Source organism: Carcharhinus amblyrhynchos, chromosome 17 (genome assembly GCF_965287045.1).
Source record: "Carcharhinus amblyrhynchos chromosome 17, sCarAmb.v2.hapA, whole genome shotgun sequence".
NCBI lineage: Eukaryota > Metazoa > Chordata > Chondrichthyes > Carcharhiniformes > Carcharhinidae > Carcharhinus > Carcharhinus amblyrhynchos.
This window is the reverse complement of record NC_137340.1, coordinates 40045172-40063595: the sequence shown is the minus strand read 5'-3', so window position 1 is coordinate 40063595 and position 18424 is coordinate 40045172. Positions and strand designations below refer to the sequence as shown.

Sequence of the window (18424 nt, the reverse complement as noted above, 5' to 3'; positions counted from 1 at the left end):
CACAGTAACTTCATTGCAGTATTAATGTAAGCCGTACTTGTAACTAATGAATAAATAAACTTTACTTTTACTTCCTGCCAGCAGAAACATCATATTCCCTTTAAGTAGCAGCAGCAGTCCTTTACGATCTACTGCCATATATGAAATCCTCTAATCAGTTAATTGAGTTTCCATTGCCTGCTCCAATCATGGTCAAGCTCTAGTCTGATGTTGGTGCAAGCCAATAACTGCAATGCTCAGTGCAATCCTATTCTACTATATCAATGCAAGGATCCTGGGATCCAAATGTCCACCCTCACACATTCTTTAGTGCAATGAGTTTATTGTTGCCATTAAAAAGGTGCACATTACCACCCCCCCCCCCCTCCCTGCCCCACTATATCACAAGGGAAATTGGCTCATATTTTCCATGCTAAAACTTCCCTCCGCATTCACCCCAATAGATTAGCATTTGGAAATTACTTCAAGAGACAATCATTGATAAAATAAATGTAAACTGACACATCTGATTTTTGATAAACATCAGCAGTGAACAGCAATTGTCCTTTTTGCCAGTAACAACAGAAAATGGAAAACAATTATACTGTACATAACAAGATGTCCCACTCGGATGTTTTATTGCAATGGAAATGGATGCACATATCTGAGTAAGAAGTTGCTCTTCATCATTCTCTCTGGTGGCTAGTCTTCCAATTCACAAGGTGCAAGGAACATCAAAGTTAATGCAACCATCAAGAAAATTATCAAGTGCTAGAAACCTCAGAAAATACAGAGGCTGTCACCAAAAGGGAAGAGGCAAACATTTGCAAAGAGTGCCAGAGGCTTTGTATTCACAGGTGTGTTATGCATCTTTTCTTATTAAGCCACAAAGTGCATCTGAATATTTGGCAGACACTGCCACTTAAATGACCACAAAGCATTCATTCACTGGATCTTACTTGTGACTCACATCCTGAAATAAGTGACAATTAATATATGACTACACAGATACATTGAAACCTTAAAGAATGATCATCTATGTTGAGGCACCTGGGTAGACATAATCTCATAATCACAGATCCATAATTACCAGCATGAGATAAATGCTCAGTACAAGAGTAAATTTCTCTCAACACCCACACCCTGGAAACAATTTTAGATATCAACGCACCAGTTAGCCCTGGGTTGTTGTTTAGGAGTGTTTTACTGAGCTTTCATACTGCTACTAGAAACTAAAAATTGCAATAAAAATGCTTGAAAGGTTTGACAGTCCATTAAAGTTGCGTGTGCGAGAATGTGTGAAAGAGTTTATTTATAATTAAGGAAGAGAACATAGAAAGAAATATTCAGACTGTCAGGTGCAAAGAAATTCTACAGGGTGATAATCCAAGTTGATGATACCAAGAATGTTTAGAAACAATCTTGAAAGACAGGTTATACTTACCATTTGAGCATGATATTCACTATTTCTGGATATCAGCGTGTAATTTACCGCTGTGGTAAGACATCCAATCATAACCCAGTTGCTAAGATTCAAATATAGCCAACCATTGAGCTCCTTGATATAATATATGCTAATTATGCAAAGGAATGTGATATATGTTACCAGCTTTAATGCCAAGAATTGGAATTTAGAAAGACTCAACTTTGGCAGCCATGATTCTCTCAAGCTGTGCTTTTTATTCTTGGCAAACATCTTTGGAATACTTTCCAATGAATAGCTAGATGGCAACAGAAGCCCAAAGTAAGGGTATATGCATGGGATAAGTGAACTATGTCTGAACTTCACTGAACTGTGTAAGATTGTCAGAAATGTACAACCTTGAAGTGACTTCTTTTATTAAAAAAAGGTACATCAAGTACAAGTTTCAACGAGAAAAACGATATGCTGCTGAAAATGTCTAACTGTCAAAGCAATAGATTGTACAGGAAGGTAAATAATTGACCCATTCTTCCCGCGTATCTTTTGAGTTTACATTACAGCCTATGATTCCATTTATTTCCCTAAAGGTAGCTCACAAAGCACTGTGCATAAATATAAAATCAGCAGAATGGCAAAATTGTCGTTTAAAAAAACATGGAAACATGCATTAAATATTGCATTTATTCAGCAACTTGTACTTCCTTTTATACTCTTTTCAAAATGGCATCTGTAGCTACCTGCCTCAAGTTCCATACCTTGCATGTAAGAAATTAACAGCTGAATATACTCTGTTTTATTTGGCTTCTTGGGAAAGTTATCATTTCCTTATTCTACTCCATTTGCTCCACAGAAAGTTACCATTCCTGTGGTCACAGTGGAAGCACTGGGGGTAGCATGGGGGGCAATAGGGAAGCACAAATCCTCAGGCAAAGGCAAGTAAATGTTTGAAATCACGGAGAAATATCTGACCAGTGACGAGAATCCAAAATTTGCTATTGTTGGATCATCTACAAGATTCTGTATTGGCAAACAAGGGGACATGTCAGCTCCATGGTCTCAGGATGGAGCTTTAGGAGGACTGTGAGGGGTTCCAAGAATGGGAGGCTTTTGTTTTTCCTGCTGCTCCAGAAGGGACAATCTTTTCTACCTTAACCCTCATGATAGTTGCCAACCAATATTCATTGAGAGAGAAGGCTATAGCAACTTTCGTGCTTAGGTATAGGTCCAAGTTCTAAACTGGGTCCTGCTGAGACAATAAGATCCCATTTTCTGTAAGTTAGTGAGGCTTCAGCCTACTTCTACTATAAGTGCCTCAGCCATCTAACTGCAGCGAGTAGTTAAAATGGTGGCTAGAAGGATCAATCAAATTTAGAATTTCCCTCTTCCCCATTCCTGCTGACTGGAATGGATTAAGTTTCTCTCGATGTCTCTGTTAAAATAACAGAGAGGGGAAAGTCATGTTCTGGTGAGAGACTGCATTGAACTTCAGGGCCTGACCACACACCAGGCAACATGGCACCCAGCTCCAACTCTGAGTGGCCACAATGTTAGGTGGCCAACATCCCTCTGAGCTGTAGAATGGGAGGTAAGACGGCAAGGATGTTGGAGGCCCTAATCCATGAAGGTGTTGAGGAAGGGTGGATGCGGGAAAGGCAGCTATCAAGGTTGATTTTCCGGAAACCTGGAGAAATATTCCTTCTTCTCTTAGCTCCACATTATTGAAGAGGGAATTATCTTTGGCCGGACAGCCAGCTAATACTGATGAGATTGCAAATGCAAACAGATTCTTCTAGGTTCAGGCCAAACATGACAGTCGGGCTCTTACAAATGTCATAGGATACCAATCAGTGCCCTATTGCCCAAGTCCAGGGGGCGCCACAAGCTGTCCTGCACTAGATCCGGTGGAGAGAACATCATCATGGTTACAGCGGCATTGGCAATACGCCATCACATCATTGTTCACCATTTCTGCCAGGCAGCAAACCTAAGATTCAGACCAATGTGCGGGCTTTAAAAAAAATGCCTTTTATATAACACCCATATTTATGAGATGGCTGCTTTTCCAGACACCTTATCCAATTGTGTGAGTTTCATTTTCCTCTCACAGCTTTTAAAGCAAAGCCATGCTGCAACATTGGAATAACCTATAATTATCAGAGCTTTCAACATAAAGGTGGGTAAATGGATCTCAAAATAATGTTATACATTGGCAGATAGGTTTGATCTTCAGTCTAATTTGGTTTAAGTGACCTTTTGAAATGACATTTCATTTATCAGAAAGAGTATATTTAATTTTCATTAGAATGAAAAATGTTAATCATGTCATAGTTTGTCCTATTCACACTGAATACTAAACATTATGGCTGGTAGGACATTCAGCAGATGCAGATATTTATTTAGAGATCTTTATAAATCAATGCTAATACAGAAATAATTGAGAATGGAAGACTTGAATTGCTTTAGTCTTCTGAGGTATAGTGATTACTTAATTATTAATTAAGCATCACTTACATCAGTAGTTCTTCACAGAAAATATATATACAATCAAATTTCCTTAAAATCAAAGATTTTTGCTGAAGAAAAGCTTGATATTATAAAGGATTCCATCTTAATAACACTCCATCTGCTTTTCTACATAAAATTAAAGCCATTATTTAACAGCACCATAATTGAATAGGGAAAATTATCTTTAATGATTCTATGACCTAAAACATTCACAAAATAATTGGATATATTGAAGAGGGACTCAGAGGGACTTTGCAACAATCTTCAGCCAGAAGTGCTGAATGAGTGATCAGTCTCAGCTTCCTCTAGAGGTCCCCAGCATCACAGATGCCAGTCTTGAGCCAATTTGATTCTCACGTGATACCAAGAAATGGCTGAAAGCACTGGATACAGCAAAAGCTATGGCTCTGATAATATTCCAGCAATAGTACAGAAGGCTTGTGCTCCAGAACTTGCTGTGCCCCAAGCCAACTTTTCTGGTACAGCTGCAACACTGCCATCTACCCAACAATGTGGAAAAATGCCCAGATCTGTCCTGTACACAAAAAGCACGACAAATCTAGCCAGGCCAATTACTGCCCAATCAACTTACTCTCAGTGATGAAAGGGGTTATTAACAGCACTATCAAACATCACTTGCTTAGCAATAACCTGCTCACTGACTCTCAGTTTGGGTTCCGCCAGGACCATTCAACACCTGATCTCATTACAGCATTGGTTCAACCATGGACAAAAGAGCTGAACTCCAGAAGCAAGGTGAGAATGACTGCCCTTGACATCAAGGCAGCATTTGACTTAGTGTGGCATCAAGGAGCCCTAGCAAATCAATGGAATCAGGGCAAATCTCTCCACTGGTTGGAGTCATTCCGAGCACAAAAGAAGAAGATTGCAGCTGTTGAAGTTCCATCATCTCAGTTCTAAGATACTACTGCAGGAATTTCTCGGGTAGTGCCCTGGGCCTAACCATATTCAGCTGCTTCAGCAATGACCTTTATACCATCCCAAAGATGGGATGTTTTCTGATGATTGCATGATGTTTAGCAACCACTTGATACTGAAGCAGACCATGTTCAAATGCAGCAAGGCTTAGACAATATCCAGGTTTGGATTGACAAGTGGTAAGTGACATTTGTTCCACACAAGTGCCAGACAATGATTTTCTCCAAAAAGAGAATCAAACCATCTCCCCTTGACAGTCAATGGCATTACCACTGCTATAACCCCTACTATCAACATTCTGAGGGTTATCATTCCTCGGAAACTGAACTGGACTAGCCTTTGAATACTGTGGCTACATGAGCAAGTCAGAGGCTGGGAATCCTGAAACAAGTAGCTCACCTCCTGACTCTCCAAAGCCTATCCATTATCTACAAGGCACAAGTCAGGAATGTGATAGATTACTTTCCCCTTGCCTGGATGAATGCAGCTTCAACAATACTCAAGAAGCTCAACACCATGCAGGACAATAACAGCTTGCTTGATTGGCAACTCATCCAAAAACATTCACTCCCCTCCATTAGCAACACACAGTGGCAGCAGTGTGTCTCATTTATAAGATGCAGTGTAGGAACTCACCAAGGTTCCTTTGACAACATCTTCCAAACCCACCATTGCTACCATCTGGAGGAACAGGGTCAGCAGACAGCTAGATACACCACCACCTGAAAGTTCACCTCCAAGTCATTCACCATCCTGACTTGGAAATATATTGCCGTTCCTTCACTGGGACAAAATGTTGGAATTCCCTCCCTAACAGCATGGTGAGCATACCTACACCACTTGGACAGCAATGGTTCTAAAAGGCAGCTAATGACTACCTATTCAAGGGTAATCAGTGATGGGTAATAAATGCTTACCTAGCCAGTGACATCCGTATCCCATGAATTAATAAAAAAAATTATGTGGGGGTTTTATATTAACAATGCGAAAAAGTTGGGCTATCAACTGACAAATAATCAAATCCCAAGAAACTATCTGCAGTGACAGTTTATCAGTAACAGCAGAGAATGAAAGAATTGAATTTATCCCCTTGTTATACAGACCCATCACTTATCGTAAGTGTGTTGATGTTAGCAGTGGATGCTATGAATTTCATGGTTCTCGTAGTCGCTAAAATACCATGGGTGTCAGAAGGAGCTTCCACTGGGATCTCAATAACAGCCTGGTGAGTCACCAAATGCACATTTGCCAGCAAAGGGAGAACTGTGGGAGAGATGCACTGCTGCACCAGTGCTTCCTGACTCAACCTTGGGAATAAAACTGAACATCACATGTTGTTAAATACTGTGCAGGGATGAGGTGGGGTGTTAGCAAGGTCAGAAGAACTACAAGAAAGTGGACTTATTATGGTAAGCAGTACCTGTGTGCTTAACTCTTTTCATGGCGAATAGTTAGTGCTTTTTGGGTAAGCTTGGAAAGTGTATATAGTGGGCATCATACCTGGATTTTGTGTTGATATAAAATTGATACAAAAATATTACTGCCAAACAACAGACTTGACTCCTCTGTTAACCTGGAAATAAAGATCAAAGTATTTGCTGCGTATGTAAGTTTCAAAATACATGTATCTTCACAAGTGGAATCAGGAAGTCTATTTTTTGTAAAACTCTTTTCCTTTCTGAAATTCGTAGATTAAACCATTTAACCAGTGGAGTGGTCTCTCTTTCTGTTAGATTGTCTGGGCATATGCCACTTTTATCTTCTTGCTCCTAAGAAAAAAGTAAAATATTAAACCATCTTCCACAGCTGTCTGTCCTAAGTTACAACAATGGCTACACTTCATAAAGCAATTCATTGGCTGTAAAATGCTTTGGAATGTCCTGAGATTGTGAGTAGCACAAAGAATACCTAACTCTTTTTCACATATCTATTTTATATTTGAATTAGAGAGTGGATTTCAATTGATGATCAAAGTTGATTGTTTGAATAAGGGTTTCTGTTTTGATTTCTGAAGACAGTACAAACGTTGGCCATGATTTTCTGGGTACTTTGTGCACATGTGTGCATAAAAAGTGGATGAGCCCATTGGAACAGTCAAGGGAGTTTCAAAGAGAGCTACCAAGCTTCAAGATATTTAAACCTCAAGCTATTTAACAATTTGAAAAATAAAACAGTCAGTAATGTTGTAAAATAATCCGTGCTTGCTATTTCACTGTGTCTGTTGGCATAAATCTGAGGGTTGCCATTACAGGAGTAATGTTGTGTAACTGATTTCATAATCTAACATTATCACAGTGGGGTGCCTGTCAGTTTATCTTTTGATTGACAGTTCCAAGTGCTTATATCTGCTTTGAGGTGAGACTATAGATACAGACGCTTGTGGAATTAAAGAAAATTAAAACTTTTTATATCAATAAGAGTGTTTTTTTTCTAAATAGGAAATTCATCAATAGACACTTAAGAATTTTATTTGATAACAGCATGACCCTCAGAACTATCCATGACGGGTACTGATGACTGGGTACGAAGGATGCAGGGGTAAATGGTAGTGAGTGGGGGCATGGGTTAACATGAGTTCATATTAAGGATTGGCACAGGAGCTACAAAGAGCCATGAGGGTTGATGAAGGGGCATAAATTTGCATAAGGGCAATAACTTCCAATTGTTTTCTGGGGGGGCATTGGAGGGTATGATGAGACTTAGGGTGCTGAATGGGGACACAGGATGGCATGCATGGGGCACTTAACGTGTGGGGCTGAGGGGGATATGAGGGGTGAATACTGGAGAGCCTTTTTAAAATTCTTTTTTTACATAGCTGGGACAAAATGCCCAAGCACTGGGAGAGGCCTTTAACCCAGCCCAACTCTGCATCCAGTAGCTCCTCTGACTGCCTGTGAATAAACTCTTTCTGGGGGCATTAGGAATGACTCTCATAAACACAACTCCCACCCCGTCCATGACAAAACGTTTAACTTTTCAGGAGCTGTGTTTGAGGAGCCTGGATTGCTCCCACCTCCACAAACCTAATGAGAGAGTGAAAATTCCAGGCTTAAGAGGTTAAAAGAAAATGAGTAAGTACATCATTGTTCTAAAGAAGTGATTGAGTTGAAGGCTGCTTCTGAAAGTTTTCAGATATGAAAGAAATCCTTGTTCCAATTGCAAATGCATTGGCTGAGACACTTCCGACAACTTTGAAGTTCCAATGGAATGTGAATGACTTTCCAATATTATCATTATCGGTGCTGCAATCAGTTATATTGTGACTATACCATCTATAACATGCCAAATAAAAATCAATCAATAATAGAATTATTCAAATTAAAATAAAGTAGCACCTGATGTTATTTTAGCAGAACCATCATTCTCTTAGTGGTCTGAATAGATGGCAACTTTGTGTTATACACCCTCAATGGCAATCTAGTTCATTTACTGGGCAGTTGGTGATACGGTTATAGATATGATAAGCTCACCCATCGAACAGAGACTCAAACTCACTGAGAGAGAGGGTGGAGGAAGGCCATGCAGGGTGGATAGGAAAAGTGACTCTCGGATTATTTAACATTAAGCTTTGTTGTGGTTTAGTCACAGAAAACATAATTTGCAATTACTCTGCATTAATTTAGGTCCTTAATCATCTCAACCGCGGAGATTCAGAATTAATTATAGTACTTGCTGCAATGCTACACAGTTCAAAAAATACTTTACCTGGCTATGTTATTGACCAGCAGTTTCAGCCTGGACATGGTGATGAGATGTCCATCTTCTTGTACAACCTGATTAGTTGACTCCAAAGAGCACTCTGAGGGGAGGAACCATATTGCTTAAAAATCCCTTTGCAATTCAAGCTTAAATTTGGAATGAATGAAGGGAAAGGTAAAGAGGGGATTTATTTACCAGCAACCACAGTCCATGAAATTATTATATTGCCCACCCTGTTTGAAATCACTGAAAGGGTCGTATGAGGCTCAGAAGATGGTGAATAATCCAGTTTCAGTACATCGCATGGTGGCACAAGTGGTTAGCGCTGTTGCCTCACAACTCCAGGGACCAGGGTTCGATTCCTGGCTTGGGTCACTGTGTGGAGTCTGCACGTTCTCCCCATGTCTGCATGGACTTCCTCCGGGTGCTCCGGTTTCCTCCCACAGTCCAAGCATGTGCAAGTTAGGTGGATTGGCCATGATAAATTCTCCCTCAGTATGCCCGAACAGGTGCTGGAGTGTGGCGACTAGGGGATTTTCACAGTAACTTTGTTGCAGTGTGAATGTAAGTATAATTGTAACACTAATAAATAAACTAAAACTGAATCCTGACCAATCTTTCCCAATCACAGGTCATCAAATGTTTGTTTGGTGATATTATCTTAGAATCCATATATACAGTGCAGAAGGAGGCCACTTGGCCCATCGAGCCTGCACTAACAATCTCACTCTGGCCCTATCCCCATAACCCTGACAATAAGGGGCAACTTTTGCATGATCAATCGATCTAACCCGCACATCTTTGGAGTGTGGGAGGAAACCAGACCAACCAGAGGAAACCCATGCAGACCAGGGGAGAATGTGAAAATTCCACACAGTGACCTGAGGTTGGAAGTGAACCCCGGTTCTTGGCCCTGTGAGGCGGCAGTGTTAACCATTGTGCCGCTTGAAGTAGGAATATTTCATTGAGAAAGCTCAGTATTGAATGAAGGCTAGAAACGCAGAAATATTAATTGTTAATGTTATATTAATATATATTTAATTATTGGAATGCTTTATTACGCATACTGGTTTTAGTTTTGGAAGTTATTCATCTCCCTACCCTCCCATATGAACAGATTGACTCGATCAATTACAGTGTAAATCAACATTAAACTTAAAAATTAGATGGGTGGTATCACTTTAAATGATTTTTCTCTTAGACACAATATAAGTTCCAAGGTTCAGAAACATCACATAACAAAAGGTGTTGTGCATTATCAAATATTAAGCTGTTCTGTTTTTCTCTGGTAATTGGTGTCAAGAATTCCTCTCTGGGCTGACAGTAGACTGGGGCAACATGGAGATCCTACATAAGAAGTGAAAGTACCATCTGAATTCCCAATGATAAATCAGAAACATTACAGCGTATGTGTGAGAAAATGAGCTATAAGACATGGTAGTGAATCACTCTTGAATGAGTGTGCAGTGACAGATAATTATGAAAACCAAAAGCAAATTAACTAGTGTTAACTCCGAATGAGGTGTGCAACTGCACAGGACAAAGTAGGGGGAATCAATGATCAGCCAGTTGATCTCCCAAGCTAGAGTAGCATCAATGGTCAGGATAGCCAATGAGTTTCAACCTGATGAAATTTTTCAAAGCCATCTCAGCCTTTGGGCTAAGATGAAGCATCAAATCAAGCCCAAGATCAGGTGCAATGCCTCATATTGTCAGCTTGGATTTTATTTTTCTTTTCATGGGGGCCACGGATTAGATTTAATTTAAATTTGTTTTTTTTGGATGGAATAAAAATGAAAAAAGATATCACAATCATGTCATAATAATTGGAGAGGGATCCCTCATAATAGATCTTCTTTTGCCTAGACTGGGTGGGCTGAGGCTAAATTTAGTTATGTGATGTTTCTTATCGTGGGCCGAAGGGGCTGTTCTGCGCTGTACTGTTCTTAGTAGTCCAGCTGAGATCAATGGTTCAACACACGTGGTAGAACAATGTTCATTTTAATTTAAACTGGTCGACCTTCAAGTCAATGTAAATCTCCCATGATATTGCATTAGTCATTCTAAACTACACAATAAGAATTGATTCTGTTTGAATGGTCCAGTTTTCCCCCCACAATACCTTTTGCTATTAAGATTAAACAGAGTGACTCACTGCATGAAAGTTGGCATATCTGCTTTTGGTAGTTTGAGAATGCAGTCTATTTTTCCTGAGAGTAATATGTGTGCTGTTCCTTTTGCTCATGATAGTTTACCAAAGTCATAATCAACTCGTATTATCCAGTGAGCTAACTGGAAAGTTCACATGGGTGACAAGAGTTGATTGATGCCATTGTTCTTTCCTAAAGTCAGCATTACATGATTACATGAAGAATTTTGAGATACGGGATAGCTGTCTACATCCATGAAATTGTAGCCCAATAATACTCAACGGTAATTTTTGTGATTATATAATATGGACAACATCTATGCAGCATCAATAATATAACTATTGATTTTAATTTCCATTTTGGAGTGAGGTATAACTCGCAACTGAATCAGTATTGTCAGTTTTACACCAAATCCAAAGACAAAGTTACCACCATCACCTTCTAGACAGGAGGGGAGAAATCTGAAAAATGAAATGCATAGAATATTATCAGGTCCCCCTGCCAAAGGTAAAATACTCCTCCTCCCCTCACCTGATTTAAGCTGTAGATGTTCCTTATGCAGATCTACTTGTTGTAGCAGCATCAGGTATGCTGTAATCTCTGGTAAGCCATGTTAAGAAAATCGAATGCACTCCAATAACGGAATATTAGTACACTTCAATGTTAAATATACACTTACAAGGAAGCCACTGGACTGAAATAAGTTGCTTTTGGTCACTTACACATAGGCACAAGGGGAACGCATAAGTTGCCTCTTCACAAAGTATTGGCCATATTTGAAGTCTTGAATGAGCAGAATTTGACCCTTTTCTGGGTGACAGGCTGGGGAGTCAGGGGTGAGGGCTGGGATGGCTCCTTAATGCTTAACCCTTTGGCTCCTTTGCTGAACAGTGGAGGTGGAGGTGGAATGGTTGCCTGCTCCTAGGAAGTGGGCAATTGATTTGCATCTTGAAAAGTTCAATTGTGGGCCTTTTTAAGGGACCACCAGCATTTTGTTGATGGCAGGGCGAGCTCCACCCACGCCCCCCACAAAATGAGAGAACTGTCAGCTGAATGGAGGCAGCCTTGTTGCAGCAGCCAAAGGCTGCACACCCCTCAAAGGTAGCAGCAGGCACAGATTTCATTTTTTAAATTTAACTTTCGGAGGCTTGGTGACATTGTCAAGAATTCAGAGCCACTGGGCCTCCGATTGGGCTGGAAGCATTAGGAGCTATTCGCCATCCTTAGTTTAACAGTGGGATTACATGCAGCTAATTAGCAGATCCTCTGCAGTCAAATTCCTGTATTAGTCCTGCTGTCCGCAAGTGCAAGCTCTGGATCCACTTTCTGCCCTGATGCTGAGGTCCCAAAGCCCACAGTAAAACTCAGCTTAATGTGAGCTTCTTGTCCCTTCCAGGGCCTCGTTAACTTTAACATGCTAGCTCTGGTGCTAATCTATCTTTCTCTCTCAGATAATCACTGATCCGTGGTATATTTTCAGCTTTGTCAATCTTTTCCTTTGGCTTTTCAATACTTAAGAGTTTTCTCTAGATCTCTATAATTGAAGACTTTCACCTTCATGCACAAGCTTAACAAATGTGAATGGCTTAGCTTTTCCTGGTCTGTACTATAAATACCAAATCCTTCTGCACACTTACAATGTTCCCCTTAGTTTGAGGTGTGATGTTCATGTTGAATCCGAGATAGAATGGATAATTTTATGTGATTTTTTTAAGGAATCTAGACCAAGATTTTTCAAGCACATTTTTGGAAGATCCATAACTAAAGACTAAACTAGATTTAGAACATATAGAATCCTAAATTGACCATTTTGGACTTATTTAATTTTTGAATTCATTGACCTAAATTACTTCAATGAGTGATAGTGTAAATAGCTTCTCTGAACCTATATGCAAACCACCACCTTATTTCTTATTGTTTCATGGAATGTGGGCATGACTGTTGTAAGGCCAGCATTTATTGTCCATCCCTAATTGCACTTCAGAAGGCCAATTCTCCCATCAGTCCCCTGACGTAATGGCAGGAGATAGGCTAAAACATATAACAGTAATGGCATGTGGCTCTTAAATCTTTTGAATGTTATTTCTGGTGTACTCAGGAAAGTGACAGAACTGATTGTTGGCAGAATTTTGGTTGATCGTACAGCTAATTCTTGAAGAGTGGATTTCTACTTTATAATAAATGTGTTATGTTCCAATCCTTGGTCTTATGGTAAATGTCAATACATCGTGGGGAGATGACGGATATGGTGTAGCCTAAACTTTCTGGCTTCCAAGTTACTAGGGCTTTCTGGTTGAACTCAGTTAAAACTTCAATGGGAATGCTGTCAACTCCAATTCAACCAGGATTTGCTGTCTCCCAGATAGCTTTGATGCTAGACTCATTGTGGCCTTGTTCAAGAACAAATTATCTCTCCATTCCAAAAAGGAAGTCACACCAGGCTTAGAACTAATGCATCCCTGGCCACAGAGGCACCAGGTATACATTTGGCAGCTGGAATGCCAAATAAGATGAAGTACCCACTCTCCTATAAGCAGATATATTCCACATTGAGAGGTTAGGGCTCCAGGATACAATTTTGACCTGGACATCAGGTGGCATGGGGTGCGGGACAATATTTACAAAAAGGGTCTAAAGTGGGTCCTCAGCAAAGCAAATTTGACTGTTTTTTCTGGCACCTTCAGTAGCAGTGGTGGTGGAAGGAAGGTAAAGGGGATGCAAGTTATGGAAATCCAGGTGCATATCCATGATATCAGAGATCTGTTCCTGCAAGTTCAGCTTCAGCCTTGATCCCAGTATAGCTGCTAGAATCAAACGTCCATAGATTTTATGGCCCTCTGATTTTACTGTTAACATATCCCTGCTGTGACCCTAACAATTAACTGCAAATGGGTACTTGGCTTCGCACTTTAGAGACATTTTGAACTTTTTCTAATGTTAAAGAGACTTTAGCTCATTCCTACTCATAACAATATCTCAGGAAAAAAATAACTGCTGCTGGACCGAATGACAAATTCCCTGATATCTTTTGCAGCCATCGCCACAAAAGAAAATACCATCATTCAGAACTGTAACATGATGTTGTGCTAGCAGATCGCAGTTAGAGCAGCAGTGGGATGTTAAAATTAGCCTGGGGACTGCTGGGTTAAGGGGGTGATTTGGATTACTGGCCTGTGGCACTTTCTGGAAATTGCGTCCAAGAGAATCTCACAGAATCTGAGCTTTGTGTGAAGCCCCAATGCTATCAAACAGCCAATTGATTCTCATCGTTCAGCTTTTCAGTTCATTGATTTAGCAGTCATTGTGAAATGATTATTTAATACTGGTTTTCTTTTTAAAAAGACAACCTTCTGGTTTTGCTGGGTTTTGTTGTTTAAAACATTAACTTATTTCTCAGAATGTACGTATGTTTCAAATGGGACTATAGATTTTCCTGCCAGATCATTTAAGAAAATCCACGGGCTTCCGGGAGCTATAATTGTTATCCTAATTAAGAAATATTTCCCAATAGTAAGACGGCTGTATATTAATTAATCTGAGCACCAGAAACCCATTTACAAGACAATGCTTCGGAAGTTGGCAGTCAAATATTTTCACATTGAGAATTGAGACCAATTAATTGGAGAGCTCTATTTTTCTTCCCTGAAAGACATGTGTAAAGTTGAAAGATTGGTGAAGTTAACAATCCAGCATAGGCGGTTTTATTTTTACTATTTAGCTATTACAAGTTACAAGATATCTACAAATTCATTTTGTAGGATACGTGCTGCACTTGATAGAGGAATAAAGACACTTCGCTTAGCAGCAATGGACTGTTCAACCAAGACCTGGCTCACTTTTGCATTGCACTGCGGAGCTATTTTTTCAAAGGCCTGTGCAAATTCTGTGCTGGTTAGATAACCAGGCTGAGTCCCAGAATGCTGCCGGAGATTGGCTTCACACTAAGGAATATACAGGTAATATTCAAAGAATGACTGAATCCCATTAGTGCTTAAAGTGCAAAAGTAAAACAAAAATCACTCTATTCAGTGAAGGTGTTAAAACTGCTTAAATAGCATGTAATCTGTACGTCTTTATTTTTGCTTCAACTCGAACTATGTTGGCTTTGGAATCCATGCTCTTTCTGAATGTCCTGAAATTCTTTGATAATGCCTGGGCTAATTATTAAACCAAGCTGAACAAAACAATCTAGGGTGGTCTGGTAGCTTAGCACTGAAGATAGGCTCTTCATAATCCTTTGCTCTGCCTGACATTCAGAATCTGCCAGCCACTTTTCCAATGATTATTTGTTAAATTTGTACTTTTTTTTACACAACTATCTTCCTCCTTCTAAAAATCCCTGACCCCACAGATTGTGTTTAATACATTTTAATTGTGGAGTTATGCTACAGGCTTTTGAGACCTATACTTGATTAGTCTGATACTAATATGGCAGACCCAATTTACATTAATGGCTCTGCAAGTCTCATGTGAAGGAAAATAAGAGCTTTAAACATGCTCACCTGCACAATTTACGAGGATTCAACTGTTGATTACATTTTAATATTAGTAAAGAGATGGATTTTGCCATCGGAGGCAAGAATCAGGTGGCGGGAATGATCCCACATTGCAATCCTACTTTCATTGCCAGGTTGCTGTGAAATGGGAATTTGATGTGGATATGCCGGCGTCGGACTGGGGTAAACACAGTAAAAAGTCTGACAACACCAGGTTTAAGTCCAACCGATTTATTTGATAGTAAACTCACTAGCTTTCGAGGTTACCCCCTTCGTCAGGTGAATGGAGAGTTCTGGCCTCAGACAGAGCATATAAAGCACAGACAGTTTAGAGATTACTGATTAGAATGCGAATCTTTACACCTAACCTGCTGTTCAAGTCTTAAAGTGGCTGACAATGTGAGTGGAAGGAGCACTGATCACAGGTTAAAGAGATGTGTATTGTCTCCAGACAGTACAGTAATTGAGGTTTTGCAAACCCAGGCAAGTCACGGGGGTTACAGATAGTGCGACATGAACCCAAGATCCCTGTTGAGACCGTCCTCATGTGTGCGGAACTTGGCTATCAGTCTCTGCTCTGCGACTCTGCGCTGTCGTGTGTCGTGAAGGCCGCCTTGGAGAATGCTTACCCGAAGGTCAGAGGCTGAATGCCCACGACCACTGAAGTGTTCGCCAACAGGAAGGGAACAGTCTTGCCTGGTGATTGTCGAGTGATGTTCATTCATCCGTTGTCAACAGGGATCTTGGGTTCATGTTGCACCATCTGTAACCCCCGTGACTTGCCTGGGTTTGCAAAACCTCACTTACTGTACTGTCTGGAGACAATACACATCTCTTTAACCTGTGATCAGTGCTCCTTCCACTCACATTGTCAGCCACTTTAAGACTTGAACAGCAGGTTAGGTGTAAAGATTCGCATTCTGATCAGTAATCTCTAAACTGTCTGTGCTTTATATGCTCTGTCTGAGGCCAGAACTCTCCATTCACCTGACGAAGGGGGTAACCTCGAAAGCTAGTGAGTTTACTATCAAATAAGTCGGTTGGACTTAAACCTGGTGTTGTCAAATGGGAATTTCCCAGTGGAAGGCTCCAATTTCCACTGCTGACTATCCAACTTTCTTCTTGGTCCCTATGCCAACTGACATTGTAGATAGTTCAATCTCCTCAGGTACTGTCCCCCTCTTATTCAAAACTGCCACTGTCATTTGCTTTCTTAAAAACCCATCTCTAACCTCCTGCCTTTACAAACTATTATCCCATCTTCAAACTGGAAAGAGTGCAGAAAAGATTTACTTGGATGCAACTGGGACTTGATGATTTGAGTTATAAGAAGAGGCTGGATAGACTGGGACTTTTTTCCCCTGGAGTATAGGAGTGATCTTATAGAGGTCTATAAGATAATGAGAGGCATAGGTAAGGAAGGTAGTCAACACACTTTTCCAAAGGCAGGGGACACTAAAACTGTAGGGCATAGGTTTGAGGTGAGAGAGAAGAGATACAAAAGGGTCCAGGGGGCGAATTTTTTCACACAGAGGGCGGTGAGTGTCTGGAACGAGCTGCCAGAGGCAGTAGGAGAGGCTGGTGCAATTTTGTCTTTTAAAAAGCATTTAGACAGTTACAAAGGTAAGACGGATATAGAGGGATGTGGGCCAAATTGGGCAATTGGGACTAACTTAGTGGTAGAAACTGGGTGGCATAGGCAAGTTGGGCCGAAGGGCCTGTTTCCATGCTGTAAACCTCTAACTCTGTATCCTCTCCAAAGTTCAGAGGAAGAACGGCTCTACTTGAAACAAATTACTCTAGAAACATAATTTATGAACGTTGTTGAGCTTTGGGGATTGGGTGTCAGCCAGTTGGCTTTCCAAGGCCGGAATAGGGAGAATGTAGTTGATTTGCCACTGTGAGCATTGGTGAGCACCACGACTCACCTCCACCACCCCCCCCACCAAGAATCTCGCCCTGAGTAATTGGGACCAGATTGCCAGATTGTGACTATGGCAGCCAAAGGTTCTGCTCAATTTACACCTGCTGTATCAGTGGAATATATTTTAAGGAATGAAGGAGTTCATATATTTTCTCCATTTCTAGGTGCAATCCATATATTACCCATGACAGGTGCTACAGATACTTTATCCAAACATGCATTAAATGGGAGGATGGGGAAGTGCAGGGTGCGAATAAGGCTGTGACACAATAGGAACATTCTATTTTTAAAACTGAAGTGCAATGATAACAATAACAATCTTTACATTTTATCAGTTAAGTTGGAAATAAATGAGAAAAGAGCAAGCCTGTAGATTCAAAAACATCATTAGCCAAAATTGCAGAATTATTTTAATTTTAAAGATGGTTTGGTTGAAAAGTAAACAAATTTGGAATACTCTGGCAAATGTAAAGAATACATAAAGCTACCCGATCTTTGACACACAATGTGGATGCCAGATTGACAAAAACAAAGAATAAAATTACTTGTGTCGTTGTGTGTGGTGAAAACACGAATTATCTATTCTGTGCAGTCACAGTTGTCTGCACACAGCAGTTACAGCACTGTTCTAGTTGGTTCAGAGACCTGCAATGTTTGTACATGTCTGTTTTGTCCTTACCGCTTCAAACAATGGTTCAGAATTTGTTAAGATGAGTTTCAGAATATATTCCATCACGAGTGTTTTTGAAACATGTTTCTCATTGAGGCCCAGATATCCCATCACCATTGTCTCTGTTTCATCAACCTACAAATGGTTGGAAGAGGAAAGTGATAGTCAATACTTAACTTTCAAAGAAGAAAGAAAGAGCAATAACACCAAGGTTAACAAGTTGGTGGGTTGGCATTTGCCCCTTTCCAACTACATTGTGAACGTAGAGGGTAAATTACTGCTGGATGATATGGGCTATTTTCCGATTGATGGTTGCTCATTTTGAAGCTCATAAACAGACGATCAGCTGATTAACAATGCAGGGCAGGGTGGACATAGGTGGTGGTTACAACTCAATCAAGGCTTATTTAAGCAGTGCCTATTTGTTTTTACTTAAATGTAAAAATGACCCAACACCACATATTTGCAAATTTCAAGTACTAATAGGCAACGAATATAGCAGACACATTCTTTCCATGTTGCCTGGACATTGAGTATCTGAACCTGTGGCCTTAAAGGAACATTTGGTTCCTCAAGAAAAGGCTCAGAATTACTTTCAGAAGAATTTTAATAAGACAGGAAAGCCAGAATATTCACCCT

The 18424-nt window shown here is 40.3% G+C and overlaps 1 protein-coding gene across 2 annotated transcripts in view; it reads right to left on the bottom strand.

Moving 5' to 3' along the window:
* Nucleotides 1–394: 394 nt before the first annotated feature.
* Nucleotides 395–18424, bottom strand: part of LOC145354463 (uncharacterized) — a 114651-nt gene continuing 96621 nt past the window's right edge. For both annotated transcript variants that reach the window (XM_080205848.1, XM_080205847.1), the window contains exons 7-11: nt 17795–17920; nt 14459–14636; nt 11227–11295; nt 8552–8645; nt 395–6615 (exon numbers count right to left, since the gene is read on the bottom strand). In XM_080205848.1, the coding sequence (XP_080061974.1) occupies nt 6576–6615; nt 8552–8645; nt 11227–11295; nt 14459–14636; nt 17795–17920 (507 nt within the window). In that variant the 3' untranslated portion in view covers nt 395–6575. The remainder of the gene's footprint in view (nt 6616–8551; nt 8646–11226; nt 11296–14458; nt 14637–17794; nt 17921–18424) is intronic.